At 37.5% G+C, this 17,140-nt stretch overlaps 1 protein-coding gene across 1 annotated transcript in view; it reads left to right on the plus strand.

Moving 5' to 3' along the window:
* Positions 1-436: 436 nt before the first annotated feature.
* The window catches only part of LOC139849525 (uncharacterized), a 49,893-nt gene continuing 33,189 nt past the window's right edge, over positions 437-17,140 (plus strand). The window contains exon 1 of the mRNA XM_071839174.1: positions 437-1,066. Coding sequence (XP_071695275.1) covers positions 437-1,066 — 630 coding nt within the window. The remainder of the gene's footprint in view (positions 1,067-17,140) is intronic.

Raw genomic sequence — 17,140 nt, forward strand, 5'->3', positions numbered from 1 at the left:
TCAACAGAGACTTGTAATCATAATTCAATGTTTCTGATAATTCAATCATTTAATATATATTTTTTTAATTTTGTCGAAAATCATATTGAAACAAATACGTTCGTGTAAAGTATTATACGTTTAATACTTTATTAATATTCTCAAGTTATAATATATATATATACATATACATATCTATTTATATATAACGGTTCGTGAATCGTCGGAATTTGGTCGAGGTTATAATGAATGTATGAACACAGTTTAAAATTCTTGAGATTTAACTTAACAAACTTTGCTTATCGTGTCGGAATAATATAAAGATTAAAGTTTAAATTTGGTCGAAAATTTCCGGGTCGTCACACATCATACTACATGTGATGACCCGGAAAATTTAGACTAATTTAAACCAATTCTCTATATGAGTTAATATTATGTAAACTGGTTATGGAATCGCATGGCGTCCACTATTAGAGATGTGGCAAAAGAGACCTTAGGAATGGCTACAGGGACATCGAGAGCCCATAAGAGTAGAAGAGAGTCGTGGTGGCTTAGTGACGATGTCCAAACGAAAGTCGCTTTAAAGCAGGCGAGGTTTAGGGAGCTCATTACTCTTGGAGAAGGGTCACATGAAGAGAGAACTAGGGTAGAAGAAAGATATAAAGAAGCTAAAAGAGAAGCAAAGAAGGCCGTAGCAATTGCAAAATACAAAGCATACGAAGATTTATATAGGAAACTAGACTCTAAAGAGGGAGCTAATGACGTATATAGGATAGCCAAAGCTAGGGAGCGAAGAAGCAGGGACTTAGGTAACATCAAATATATCAAGGATGTAGCGGGTCAAAGTATAGTAAGAGAAGATCTTATTAGGAAAAGATGGGAAGATTATTTTGCATCTCTTTTCGGTAGGGGAAGACCAGAGCGGAACGGTGAATCCCACGAGGTTCGGGAGTTTCAAAACAACTGTTTCTGCACGATGATTAACGAGGAGGAAGTTAGATTGGCCCTACGAAAGATGGGGAGAAACAAAGCAGTAGGACCGGATCAAATTCCGATTGAGGCGTGGAAGTGCCTAGGAGGCGATGGGGTTAGATTGTTGACAAACCTTTTCAACACGACGTTTAGAAGCGCAAATATGCCTATGGAATGGAGACTCAGTGAGGTTATTCCTATTTACAAGAACAAGGGAGATGCGCAAATATGTAGTAATTATAGAGGCATAAAGTTACTTTGTCATACTATGAAGCTTTGGGAAAGAGTGATGGAGACGAGGCTCCGACGCGAGACAAAGGTTTCAGAGAACCAATTCGGTTTCATGCCAGGTCGCTCGTCGATAGAAGCTATTCACATAGTTAGAAGCCTTATGGAGAAGTGTAGGGAAAAACAAAAGAACCTACACATGGCATTCTTAGACTTGGAAAAAGCTTATGATTGTGTCCCGCGTGAGCTGATTTGGAAGACACTTAATGTTAGGGGTGTCCCAAGTAGATATATAAGATCTATTAGAGATATGTACGAGGGGGCGAAGACTCGTGTACGCACGGCGGTAGGAAACACAGAGTTTTTCCCTGTTGAGGTAGGCCTACATCAAGGATCTGCCCTTAGCCCTTATCTTTTTGCTTTGATCCTAGACGAGTTGACTCATAGGATACAAGACAACATCCCATGGTGCCTGATTTTCGCCGACGATATTGTATTAGTTTCGGATTCCCAGGATGAGCTTAACAGAAGGCTTGAGCAATGGAGGATCGCCTTAGAATCAAATGGCCTACGGATTAGCAGACTTAAATCGGAGTACCTTAGATGTGATTTCAAGAAGAGTGAAGAGGAACACGATGATATAGTGGATATCCGAATTGGGGATCAGATTTTACCCCCGCAAGGGTCCTTTAGATATTTAGGCTCGATGCTTCACAATTCGGGAAGGATAGATGAGGATGTGACGCATCGTATACGTGTAGGATGGTTGAAGTGGAGGGCTGCGAAAGGGGTGTTGTGCGACAAGAAGGTGCCCCTTAAGCTGAAAGGGAAATTCTTCAAGGTGGCAATCAGACCAGCCATGTTGTACGGATCAGAGTGTTGGCCAATGACGAAGGCCCAAGAGAGGAGAATGGAGGTGGCAGAAATGAGGATGCTTAGATGGACGTGTGGTAAGACCATGCTAGATATGATACCAAATGGAGTTTTTAGGGAGAAATTGGAAGTTGGGAACATCATCAACAAACTTAGGGAAGGACGACTTAGATGGTTTGGGCATGTCAGGAGGCGCCCAATTTTAGCCCCGGTTAGGAGAGTCGAGACCCTCGCCGTTGGCGGCGTAAGGAGAAGGGGTAGACCTAGACGTAGGATGGAGGATAGATTGAAGCTGGACATGAAAGAGCTTATACTGACGGAGGACATGACTTTTGATAGGAGCCTGTGGAGGAGTAGAATTAGGATAATTGAGTAAGTTTTTTTTTTTTTTTTTTTCAATGTTTTTATTACATTTATTGTACAACTACATACATAACTATAACTAGTTATTCTATAGTTACACTATATATACCCCTCCACATAGTATATATGCACCTGTATCTATCTATATGTATTTAGGCTATATACATGTACCGTTGCATATGCGTGTATCTATATATGTATCTATGTATCTAAGTAACATGTATTGGTGTATATATGATTGTCTGTCTTGTTTCTGTACCTAGGTATATATATCTACGAATTTACCTATATGTATATATGTTTAAGCATGGGTTTTATCCATGCTTATGTGTGGTGCGTGTGTGTGTGTGTATATATATATATATATATATATATATATATATATATATATATATATATATATATATATATATATATATATATATATATATATATATATATATTTTGTTTGTCTGTATGTCTACTTGATTTTAAATGGTTTTGTGCTCTATATGATTCATGCTATTTGCCCTACTGTTGTGCAATACTGATATTTGTATTCCCTTTTTGGTTACTGTGTTTGGTTGCATCTTGCTAGGCGCACATAACCCTTACAGGTACGTATCTTTTGCCCTATCTATTTCGTTTTTATGAGCACATCTGGCCGGAGGTCCTTTTTGGAAGCAATCTCTTTTGCTCTAGAGTAGAGGGAGGGACGACCTTATCTAGGCGCGGGTTCTATACTCGCGGGTGGAGTAGCGACTTCCTTCTAATCTAGGGTACGAGGAATGATTGTCTACACCCACCTCTCCCATACCCCACTTTTGTGGGATTGGGTATTGTTGTTGTTGTTGTATATAAGATGTACAAGTAAAACACTAATTGCTACCGTAAAAACGACTTTGCTACAGTAAAACACTATTTACTACAGTGAAAACGACTTTGCTACAGTAGCTACAGTGAAAACGACTTTGCTACAGTAAACACAATTTGCTACAGTAAACAATATTTGCTACAATGAACACTATTTGCTACAGTAAACACTATTTGCTACAGTAAACACTATTTGTTGTCAACGAACTACCAAACAAAAACGGATAAGGCGGCCATGCGATCGCATGGCAAAAAACACTGAAACTCATGCGATCGCATGAGCTACAGTAAATGGAAAAGTACTATAAAAGGTCAGTTTTGCTCGACGAAGTAACACACCATTTCTATCTCTCTGATTCTTTCTTATATTTATATTATATTTATAATTTTAATTTTTAATTTTAAGATTAATAATAATAATGTATATTCGAGGGTGTTTTAATTTGGGTTTTAAACCGCTTTAAGCTAAGGAAATATTGGGTATTGTTCGGGGTATTGTTCTTGAATCCAAGGTCAACCATACAGTCATCTACCATCATTACGTCTACGCAATTTGCCTACAATATTAAGTCTCAATATTGAACCGTGAGTTTATAGTCTCCATTTTTAAATACTTTAAATATTTTTGGGCTGAGAATACATGCAATTTATTTTAAACGCAATAAGACACAAGTACATGCTAAATTCTACACTGAGTTAAACTGAAAATCCCTTAGCTTTGGTAACTAGTAGCTGCCAGTACATACGATATGAACTGGTAGACGCGAATAATTGTATATGGATCCATAGGGCTTGACATCCCCGTCCGAGCTAGAGCGCTAGCCTTTTAACGGACGTATGTTATTTGAGTTTATGACACGTTGGTTTGCGTGTATTAAAATGAATGGGGTAATTATCATTATAACGTTAAAGTTTAGTTACCAGGGTGCTCTGTTACGTAGAATCTATTGATAAACTTTTGATGAAATCTTGTGGTCTATCTTTATATATATTTATGACTCGAGCAATTAAACCTATAACTCACCAACATTCGTGTTGACTTTTTAGCATGTTTTATTCTCAGGTTCTTAGACTGCTTCCGCTGTGATGTGCTTGTTGCCTGCATGAAGTCTTTCATGCTTTGTATAAATTTTAGTGCATTCTAAATAAAACTGCGTTGTGTAATAAATAATTGGACTGTGATGTCAACCTGTAAATTAAAGACATACGTATTTTGGGGTTTTGCTTATACCTAAGCTGTAACATCCCGCGTTTTTGCGTTAAATTTATTTTTAACACTGTCTTTTTTTTTTAAAAAAAATAATATCTTTCGTTATTTAATTTCGTATTTTCCGTTGACTAACGTTCATAATATTCCCGTTATTTAATTATAATATCACTCGTTTACTCGAGCGTTTTTAAAATATTCGCTCGGTTAATTCCCGCACCCGCTTTAAAACTTAAGGGACTAAACTTGCCAAGTGGGCAAAAATTTGACTAGGTCAAATAGTCAAAGTGGCATTCTCCTCCATCCATTCCACCTCCCTCATTCTTGCTACTTCCATGTTTTCTCTCAAGCCCCAACATCAAAGATTTATCATCTAAATTCAATCAAGGAAGTTCATCACAAAACAAATTACATATTCGTGATCCTCTCTTCATCCTCTACATTTTGATACAAATTTCATCAAGTTTGGGTAACTTTCTAAAAACTCTAGATTTCTATAAATTCGTGTTTTTGACTTGAAATTGTGTTAGTTAGTGTCTATGGCTCGTGTCTAGCATCAATATATGTTTTGTTTGCTCGATTTGTTGATTTGAGTAACTAGTTTGAACTTTTGAAGTGGGTTAGCTTAATCTTTGATTTTGGATGATTAAAAGTTGTTTAATTGTTAAAGTTCATGTTTTAATTGTGTTACTAGTATCATTAGCTACATTTTGATGTGTAGGTTGATTAAGAAAACTTCAAAAACCCGATTAAGGATTTTGTGATGTTTGACTAGGGTTTGATAGTTCTTGACATGAACTTTTGATGCTTGAATGCCATGAAATGTTAATTGTTAGTGTTTAGTAGTAATGTATGCTTCATTACCTTCAAAACGGAATATCATATGTGTGAATTGGATTCCCGAAACTTAAAATGCGATTGATGAACTTGAAACTTTGAAAATGGACTTTTATTGATCACTTAATGAGATTTCGGCTATTGTAAATGATGTTTGTGATTAATGAATTGTGTTTAGTTGTATTCCTTGTCAAAATACCTTTCCAACGATATAAGATACTTGTTTTGGATGTTTACGGTTTAGGATTTATGGGTATTTGAAGTTGGATTCGTGCTTGAGTGTGAAAACTGCCAGAATTCTCTGCACAGGTAATGGCGCGGCGCGCCATACACCCGCGCGGCGCGCCAAAGTGGGCTGCCCAATTTTGTCAATTTTTGAATAATGTTTGCTATGCTACGCACCCCCGATTCACATGAGACTTGTTCTAACATGCTTATACATGAATAAAAACCTCAGAAAAATAGTTCGGGACCGAACCCGAACGTGTTGACTTTTTTGTTGACTTTGACCAAGTTTGACTTTTAGTCAAACTTAACCAAACTTTTATGCAATCGTTCTAACATGCTTTTATACGTGATTCTTGTATGAAACTTGACAAATTGATTCACATGCTATATTTAATCGAGTCGTAACGAGCCATAGGACTAATTGAACACATTTCACCTGACCTTGTGTCGTAACCGGTTAATTGATACAACTTACTTGCTTAGGTCAAGGCTAAGCAACTTTCATGCACACGTTTACTTTGTGAAGTACTTTTATACTCGTGCACTCGAGGTGAGATCATAGTCCCACCTTTGCAAATACTTTTATACTTTTAAATCGTGGGCTGAGAAACATATACTTTATATACATTTATACGGTTTATACTTTCATACTTTGAATACAAATGCGAATACAAGAGTAAAGATACATACGAGTTAGAACGAAAATCCTCAAGTTCAATTACCATTAGTTACACTTGTAGGGTGTGAGCGAGAAATTATGTTGTGTGGCCATGCGGGTTTGTCGAACCCTCATCTGACGGATGAAACGTATTTTCAGTATATAGTGTAGGTTCTAACACTATTATGCAGAGGTAAGATTCAGTTAAGTTTTGGTAATTGGGTGCTCGTGATACAGACAACATCTTTTGGGATGTATACGCTTGATATTCACTTTATACAAAATCTTATGGTTTACAAATTACATCTTTTGAGATGTATACTTTTTGATACAAACACATCTTTAGAGATGTATACGCTTGATACTAAACCTTGTGATTCAAAAACATACTTTTACAAATACATTTATGATCTCACCAACGTTTTTCGTTGACAGTTTTCTACATGTTTTCTCAGGTTCATACTTGGCTACTTGATACATGCTTCCGCACTCTTTGATTACTTGATTGGAGTCAACCATGCATGCATACGCTAGGGATAGCACTTTTGGATTCAAACTTTTGTTTACATACTTACGCTACTTATAGCAACTGTGTTTTTAAACTAATTATGTCGCAAGTTATTTCATTTATACTTTATGACTTTTGTAAACTTAGACTTGTTGTCGAACGGTTTTGTAAACTAAACTTGCAAGTCTTGTACCTTTCAAATGAATGCGACATAATTTTGGTCAAACGAGTCTCATATAGGGACTACGACCATGCAACGGGACCTAAGTTAGCGGCGCCGTCAATGACGATTTTGGTCGGGTCGCCACAAGTGGTATCAGAGCGTTGGTTGTAGGGAACTATGACATGCATTAGTGTGTCTAACAGAGTCGTTAGGACGCATTAGTGAGTCTAGACTACAACCGGATAGTTAGCATTTGCATTCTGACATACATTTGCTATAGATAGCACTTACTTGACTACTTGTGCATTATACTTGAATCATTCTTAGGCAAACTTTTTAATGGTACCCAACCTTCATCATACGAACTCGTATTCCGCCACTTTTTGGTAACACACGTAAATTCATGATTCATACACGTATGGATGACGACGACTTCATTAGTCACATTTGTTCGGGAACTCTGTCTCCCGGATTGTTATTTGCCACCGTTTCAACTTACTATCGGTTTCCCACTGGTGTTTCTTACTATCTACTTTTTGGTGTTACTACCATCACTACTCTAGGTGAGTATCGTCATCAACATTTATCACTACGGTTGCGTGCTACTCGTTATCATGACTCGTTACTCTTTTCATACCTGAATACCTTATTGTCTGACTCGAACCACATTGACGTGAACAATCATTTATACACTTCCCTCGGGGAACGCTTCTTTATAGTTGCACTAATTCTTTCGATTCAATACGAGTCACGTTAGAGATGTCGTTACACTTTGTTTATTTTAAACTTCACGATTACACGAACTTGAATCTATAGAGTGATGTGGGAATGGAGGTATGAGTTAGCGTAATATAACGACACTCGATCAACGTGGTTATATTACGGTAAGACATACCAAAGTTCTAGTGACACGTGATGGTGGTTAGACTCGATCAACCTAAACACCACCATGAGCCATGTACATGACTTCATATATTCATGTTGGACATCTGAAAACTCCGAGAATATTGATAACAACCATACCGGGGACACACCTTCGATTTTTTGTCGAACTATACTTATGCTTCCGAATGAATTACCGATTCCTTTCGACTTCAACCGTATGTTACACGTGTATACTATCTCGTCCTCGCACAGTCTTATTGACTAACTACAATTTACTCGTTATGCTCGCATCGAGGCGGAAACTTCTCTCGCCTTACACTCGTAATTCTGGTTCAGGAAATCTTTTATTTTAAATTCTCAATGGAGAGAGACTCTTCACGTTATACTAGTATTCGCCTCGGGGGTGAATAGTCTCGACGAACGTATTTGGAAACCGATAAATCTTTCGCGGCGTGAAATTCTCGAGAAACAGAAACTTGTTCTAACAAACATTTTCAAGTCCTAACAAAGTTGTTCGAATATACCTTACAGAACTGTACCTCATTTCGGATCGAAATCCTCGTTTCACTTCTAGATTTCGGAGTGCTTTTCGAAAAGCCTCGGGACCACGTTTAAACATGAGTACCACGCATCAACCATAAACCGACGAACAAAGCAAATGTATGATTCAAACCTTGGAAACCGTAATACGAGCTTGTGTTATCAACTCCAAATTTACTTGAGAAGAGTATTTTCCTTTAGCCGAATTCTCTTACTACAATGATTTTCATTCTAGTTTTAACGTCACACCTTTTGAAATCTTATATGACCGGAAACGTCATTCTCCTTTTGTAGAACCAAGTTAATGATAATCAAACCACCGAACCCGAGCTAATTCATGGAACAACCAAGAAACTTCTTTAACCTCAGAAAGGCTCGAGACGACCGTAGTCGCCAAAGGAGCTATGCCACTGATGACGTAAACTTTTCAAATTCCATGTGGAAAACCGCGTAACGTTAAAAGTCGCATCTTGAGGAGGTGTAATTCATTTCGGGAAACATAGAAAGCTAAATCCGCGATATTTTGATCCTTTTGAAATCTTGGGGCGTATTGGACCCGATGCATACCGTTTAGATTTTCCGATTCATTTGAGCTCCGTTCATCCTACATTCCATATATCAAACTTGAAGAAGAGTCTTGCGAAACAGGAACATGTTATCGTCTTCGACGAACCTACTATCGGTGACAAACTTTCCTTCCTAGGAGAACCGGTTGAAATTTTGAATCATGAAACCAAACTTTAAACCAACGTAAAATCGCGACTGTCGAAGTTCGTTGAAATACCCGAAGGAGTACCTTCACTTATTCGTAGAACCGACAACGCAAGATCTCGAGGAAGAAACAACGACTACTACTTCCAACTAAATTTCGGGACGAAATTTCTTTTAAGGTGTAGGTAATGTAACATCCCGCGTTTTTGCGTTAAATTTATTTTTAACACTGTCTTTTTTTTAAAAAAAAATAATATCTTTCGTTATTTAATTTCGTATTTTCCGTTGACTAACGTTCATAATATTCTCGTTATTTAATTATAATATCACTCGTTTACTCGAGCGTTTTTAAAATATTCGCTCGGTTAATTCCCGCACCCGCTTTAAAACTTGAGGGACTAAACTTGCCAAGTGGGCAAAAATTTGACTAGGTCAAATAGTCAAAGTGGCCTTCTCCTCCATCCATTCCACCTCCCTCATTCTTGCTACTTCCATGTTTTCTCTCAAACCCCAACATCAAAGATTTATCATCTAAATTCAATCAAGGAAGTTCATCACAAAACAAATTACATATTCGTGATCCTCTCTTCATCCTCTACATTTTGATACAAATTTCATCAGGTTTGGGTAACTTTCTAAAAACTCTAGATTTCTATAAATTCGTGTTTTTGACTTGAAATTGTGTTAGTTAGTGTCTATGGCTCGTGTCTAGCATGAATATATGTTTTGTTTGCTCGATTTGTTGATTTGAGTAACTAGTTTGAACTTTTGAAGTGGGTTAGCTTAATCTTTGATTTTGGATGATTAAAAGTTGTTTAATTGTTAAAGTTCATGTTTTAATTGTGTTACTAGTATCATTAGCTACATTTTGATGTGTAGGTTGATTAAGAAAACTTCAAAAACCCGATTAAGGATTTTGTGATGTTTGACTAGGGTTTGATAGTTCTTGACATGAACTTTTGATGCTTGAATGCCATGAAATGTTAATTGTTAGTGTTTAGTAGTAATGTATGCTTCATTACCTTCAAAATGGCATATCATATGTGTGAATTGGATTCCCGAAACTTAAAATGCGATTGATGAACTTGAAACTTTGAAAATGGACTTTTATTGATCACTTAATGAGATTTCGGCTATTGTAAATGATGTTTGTGATTGATGAATTGTGTTTAGTTGTATTCCTTGTCAAAATACCTTTCCAACGATATAAGATACTTGTTTTGAATGTTTACGGTTTAGGATTTATGGCTATTTGAAGTTGGATTCGTGCTTGAGTGTGAAAACTGCCAGAATTCTCTCCACAGGTAATGGCGCGGCGCGCCATACACCCGCGCGGCGCGCCAAAGTGGGCTGCCCAATTTTGTCAATTTTCGAATAATGTTTGCTATGCTACGCACCCCCAATTCACATGAGACTTGTTCTAACATGCTTATACATGAATAAAAACCTCAGAAAAATAGTTCGGGACCGAACCCGAACGTGTTGACTTTTTCGTTGACTTTGACCAAGTTTGACTTTTAGTCAAACTTAACCAAACTTTTATGCAATCGTTCTAACATGCTTTTATACGTGATTCTTGTATGAAACTTGACAAATTGATTCACATGCTATATTTAATCGAGTCATAACGAGCCATAGGACTAATTGAACACATTTCACCTGACCTTGTGTCGTAACCGGTTAATTGATACAACTTACTTGCTTAGGTCAAGGCTAAGCAACTTTCATGCACACGTTTACTTTGTGAAGTACTTTTATACTCGTGCACTCGAGGTGAGATCATAGTCCCACCTTTGCAAATACTTTTATACTTTTAAATCGTGGGCTGAGAAACATATACTTTATATACATTTATACGGTTTATACTTTCATACTTTGAATACAAATGCGAATACAAGAGCAAAGATACATACGAGTTAGAACGAAAATCCTCAAGTTCAATTACCATTAGTTACACTTGTAGGGTGTGAGCGAGAAATTATGTTGTGTGGCCATGCGGGTTTGACGAACCCTCATCTGACGGATGAAACATATTTTCGGTATATAGTGTAGGTTCTAACACTATTATGCAGAGGTAAGATTCAGTTAAGTTTTGGTAATTGGGTGCTCGTGATACAGACAACATCTTTTGGGATGTATACGCTTGATATTCACTTTATACAAAATCTTATGGTTTACAAATAACATCTTTTGAGATGTATACTTTTTGATACAAACACATCTTTAGAGATGTATACGCTTGATACTAAACCTTGTGATTCAAAAACATACTTTTACAAATACATTTATGATCTCACCAACATTTTTCGTTGACAGTTTTCTACATGTTTTCTCAGGTTCATACTTGGCTACTTGATACATGCTTCCGCACTCTTTGATTACTTGATTGGAGTCAACCATGCATGCATACGCTAGGGATAGCACTTTTGGATTCAAACTTTTGTTTACATACTTACGCTACTTATAGCAACTGTGTTTTTAAACTAATTATGTCGCAAGTTATTTCATTTATACTTTATGACTTTTGTAAACTTAGACTTGTTGTTGAACGGTTTTGTAAACTAAACTTGCAAGTCTTGTACCTTTCAAATGAATGCGACATAATTTTGGTCAAACGAGTCTCATATAGGGACTACGACCACGCAACGGGACCTAAGTTAGCGGCCCCGTCAATGACGATTTTGGTCGGGTCGCCACATAAGCACTCGCCCACATGATTATGACTTTCTATGTTTAGAAAGTCACGTATTTTAATGAATGCAATATTTTATCAAAACGTATCATATAGAGGTCAAAACCTCACTGTGGAATCAATGATTAACGTGCCGCGTCAATAGCGATTTTGACGGGTCGTTACAGTTGGTATCCGAGCCTCAGGTTATAGGGAACCAGAATTTGCATTAATGTATTTAACTGATAATTGTTAGGATGCATTAGTGAGTCTGGACTATGACCATATCTGCTTTTACCGATTTTTGCTTATCATTTTGTCAAAAACATTATATGTGATATATTTATATACTAACGTAATTGTTGTTTCAATTATGTGATAGATGACTTCTTCTAATCCTATCATTTTGTACGACTCGGAATCGGACACTGAATCTATTCTATCCACAACTGAAAAGGGCGTTCCAATACCTATTAAAGAAGAAATTGTGTTAGCTGGGGAATCTCAACTTCAGGTTAACCCAGAGGAGGTCCCAGCTCCACCCAGCTCTAGTTTTTCGGAGCCACAGTATCATTGGCATGGACCCATGATCCCTGGAATAAACGAGGATCATCCATTTCTAAATGAATATGGACATTGGGCCAGATACACCGCCGACGGGCGGGTTGTGAATATTACGCCTGGTAGATTTCGGTTCATGACCACCGGTACATATTCTCGTACACATGATGCAGACAGTTCGTCATCATATTCTCCTACACATGACTCAAATAGTTTGTCATCAGACGAGATCAGTGAGGAGGAGGATTTCGCTAATGAAATAAAAGAAGTCACTAAGGAGAAATTCCAACTTGATATAGATAATAAAAACAACCACAATAATAAAAAGTCCTTAATTATTAAAAAGGAATAGGACCATTCGGTTCGTCACCACCCTTACCATAGTAAACCCACTGAGGCACCGGGCACCTCAAAACCCCAACCAAAAATTAAATACACTGCTAGAATGTCTGTCGGACCATGTGCGCACAAACAATTGGCAGAGAGAACCAAATGGGAAGAAGTTTCTGATAGTTCTGAATAAACGACCTCGCAACCATAAATCTTCCATGCGCTATTCTATTGCTTATGTGTGCTACTCTATCTTGTTATGTAGAATAAGCATATGTAAAATATCAGTATTGTATGGTATTGTATTATTTTGGTTTATTAATAATAAATGCATGGAATGATTATTTGTATTATTACTACTTCTTATTATTATTATTACATAATAACGTAGTAACTCGCTATAATTTTTCATAGTGGAATATTATTAGGATTTTAGTAGTTAATTCCTTGTACTAGCTATTATGTATGAACTTAACGGGTAGGTAATACCCGAGAAATAATTATAAAATGCTAATAAGAAGAAAAGGCTTTTATAATAATTGGTTCATATTATTAATATGCTACGATTAACTATTGACAACTCATTTTACCTATAATATTCTATATGATTAAATTATATCTGTTGTGTTTATTGAAGAAACATGTCTCAAATGTCGGATGCTGAGTTTGAGGAACTAGTCGAGAAACGTGTGAATGAAAGAATTGATGCAGCTGAGGCAGCAAAAGCAACAGCCGAAGCAGCAGCCAAAGCAGCAGCCGTAAACACAAACTCATGAAACAGATGCTCATACAAAACTTTTCAAGGATGCAAACCACAGACGTTTAGTGGAACCGAGGGACCAGTCGGTCTAACCCGATGGTTTGAAAAGATGGAGTCCGTTTTCAAAATCAGTAATTGTGCGGACGGAGACAAGTCAAAGTATGCTTCGCGCACGTTACAAGACGGTGCACTTACTTGGTGGAACAATTATGATAAAGCAGAAGGAGTAGATATGGCATATGATATCTCTTGGGAAGAACTGAAAAAGATGCTAATCGAGGAGTACTGTCCTCGAAACGAGATCAGAAAAATGGAATCTGAGTTACGTAATCTGAAGGTTTTCGGTGCGAATCTCAATAACTATGAAAAGAATTTCATGGAACTAGCCTTGTTGTGTCACGAATTGGTGCCAAACGAGAAACGAAAGATAGAAATGCATATTGACAGTTTATCGATCAATATTAGAGGAAATGTTACATCGTCCAAACCGAAGACGATGCAGGAAGCCATGACAATGGCACACCAACTCATGGACCAGATCACAGAGAGTTCGATTAAGGTACCAATTACCGAAGTCAAGACAATTGAAGGAAAGAGGAAATGGGAAGACTATAAGGGCAAAAGTACTCACCTGAAGAAACAAGAAACTTTTAAAGGTAAACAAGATGGGGCAACTGCAAGTCCAAACTATAAGGGACCCCATCCGTTCTACAAAAGATGTTACACAAATCATGCAGGTTATTGCCAAGTGGTCTGTGATAAGTGCAACAAGAAAGGACATGTGGCGAAAGATTGTTATGCCACCGTTTCTGAAGTAAAGACAAAACTGACCGATGTCAAGAAATGTTTTGGATGCGGGAAGTCTGGTCACTTTATAAATCAATGCCCTGATAAGGAGAAGAACAAAGAACCCGCACGTGGGAGGGTATTTAATGTTAGTGCCAGTGAAGCACGTGAGGATCCTAATCTTGTCACGGGTACGTTTACCATTAATAATCAACTAGCTTCTATTATGTTTGATACGGGTGCTGATAGAAGTTATATGTGTAAAAACTTTAGTTCTAAACTAAAATATGCATCATTACCTCTAGACGATAAATATACTATTGAATTAGCTAATGGTAAACTGATAAAAGCCGATAAAATTTGCCATGGTTGCGAAATAAATCTCGCTGGTGAAACCTTCAAAATCGATTTGATACCCGTAGCATTAGGAAGTTTTGACGTAATCGTTGGCATGGATTGGATGTCCAAAACAAGACCGGAAGTTGTTTGCGCTGAGAAAGCAATCCGCATCCCTCGAAAGGATGAAACGTCATTAATGATTTATGGGGAGAAAAGCAACTCGAAGCTGAACCTTATAAGCTGTATGAAGGCCCAGAAACTTATAAGAAAATGTCTTTATACTATTCTGGCACACGTAAAGAAGATCGATACTGAAGAAAGAAGCATTGATGACATGCCGGTTGTAAGAGAATATGCCGGAGTATTTCCAGAAGAATTACCGGGGCTACCTCCACACAGATGTGTAGAATTCCAGATTGATCTCGTACCAGGAGCCGCACCTGTAGCCCGATCCCCATATAGACTTGCACCTTCAGAAATGCAAGAATTACAAGACCAGTTGCAAGAATTATCGGACCGTGGATTTATTCGTCCCAGTTTTTCACCTTGGGGTGCTCCTATTCTGTTCGTCAAGAAGAAGGATGGATCTATGAGAATGTGCATAGATTACCGAGAATTAAACAAATTAACGATCAAGAATCGGTACCCATTACCGAGGATTGATGATTTGTTTGATCAATTGCAAGGATCAAATGTTTATTCCAAGATTGATCTACGCTCCGGATATCATCAGCTGAGAGTGAAGGAAGAAGATGTTTCCAAAACCACGTTCAGAACCCGTTACGGTCACTATGAGTTTCTAGTCATGCCTTTTGGATTAACTAATGCTCCAGCAGTATTCATGGATCTAATGAATCGCATCTGTAAATCGTATTTAGACAAATTTATCATTGTTTTTATTGACGACATATTGATTTACTCGAAGAACAAGGAAGAACATGAGCAACACTTAAGACTGGTACTAGAGATACTCAAGAAAGAAGAATTGTACGCAAAATTTTCGAAGTGTGATTTCTGGTTACAAGAAGTACAATTTTTGGGCCATGTTGTCAGTAAACATGGAATTAAAGTTGACCCTGCCAAGATCGAAGCCATTAGTAAATGGGAAACACCGAAGACTCCAACACAAATCCGCCAATTCTTAGGTCTTGCTAGTTACTACCGAAGATTCATTCAAGATTTCTCTAGAATCGCCAAACCCTTAACTGCATTGACTCAAAAGGGAAAGAAGTGTGATTGGTCCATGGAACAAGAATCCTCATTCCAGTTATTAAAGAAGAAGTTAACGTCTGCACCCATTTTGTCATTACCGGAAGGAAATGATGATTTCGTGATCTATTGTGATGCTTCGCGCCAAGGTTTTGGATGTATATTAATGCAACGCACAAAAGTTATCGCATACGCCTCACGGCAACTAAAAATTCATGAAAAGAACTATACAACGCACGATTTAGAACTTGGAGCAGTAGTTTTTGCACTCTATCTATATGGCACCAAGTGTACAGTGTACACCGACCATAAGAGTCTTCAGCATATTTTTGATCAAAAACAACTCAATATGAGGCAACGTCGCTGGGTAGAGTTGTTAAACGATTACGATTGTGAAATCCGTTACCACCCCGGAAAGGCTAATGTTGTAGCTGATGCCCTAAGTCGGAAAGAAAGAGTAAAACCTCTTAGAGTCCGAGCTTTGAATATTATAATTCATACTGATCTCACAAATCAAATTCAAGCAGCACAGTTAGAGGCTTTAAAAGAAGAAAATGAAAAAGGCAAAATGAGCAAAGGGTTAGAAAAACAACTTGAAGTAAAAGCCGATGGAACCCTGTATTTTGCTGGTAGGATATGGGTACCAAAACATGGTAACCTAAGACAACTAGTACTGGATGAAGAACACAAAACGAGGTACTCAATTCACCCAGGAAACGGAAAAATGTACCACGATCTCAATAAATTCTATTGGTGGCCTAATATGAAGACAGAAATTGCTACTTATGTAAGCAAATGTTTGACAAGTGCGAAGGTCAAAGCTGAGCACCAAAAGCCGTCAGGATTACTGCAACAACCAGAAATTCCACAGTGGAAATTGGAAAGAATAACCATGGATTTCATTACAAAATTGCCAAAGACTGCAAGTAGTCATGATACTATTTGGGTGATAGTTGATCGTCTAACTAAATCAGCTCACTTTCTACCAATACAGGAGACAGACAGTATGGAGAAATTAGCAAGTCTATATTTGAAGGAAGTAGTTTCCAGGCATGGTGTACCCATCTCTAACATATCTGATCATGACACCTGATTCACATCACGTTTCTGGCAGTCATTACAAAAAGCATTGGGAACTAGATTAGATATGAGCACCGCTTATCACCCACAGACATATGGTCAAAGTGAAAGAACAATACAAACATTGGAAGACATGTTACGGGCATGCGTGATTGACTTTAGAACCAGTTGGGATCGACACTTACTGTTGGCAGAATTTTCATACAATAACAGCTATCATACGAGCATCAACGCAGTGCCATTTGAAGTACTTTACGGTAGAAAGTGTAGATCTCCTATCTGTTGGAGTGAAGTAGGAGAAAGACAACTTACATGACCAGAAATTATTCATGAAACCACCGAAAAGATCATTCAAATACAATAGCGATTGAAAACGGCCATGAGTCGCCAAAAGAGTTAT

Source organism: Rutidosis leptorrhynchoides, chromosome 1, assembly GCF_046630445.1.
Source record: "Rutidosis leptorrhynchoides isolate AG116_Rl617_1_P2 chromosome 1, CSIRO_AGI_Rlap_v1, whole genome shotgun sequence".
Taxonomy (NCBI): domain Eukaryota; kingdom Viridiplantae; phylum Streptophyta; class Magnoliopsida; order Asterales; family Asteraceae; genus Rutidosis; species Rutidosis leptorrhynchoides.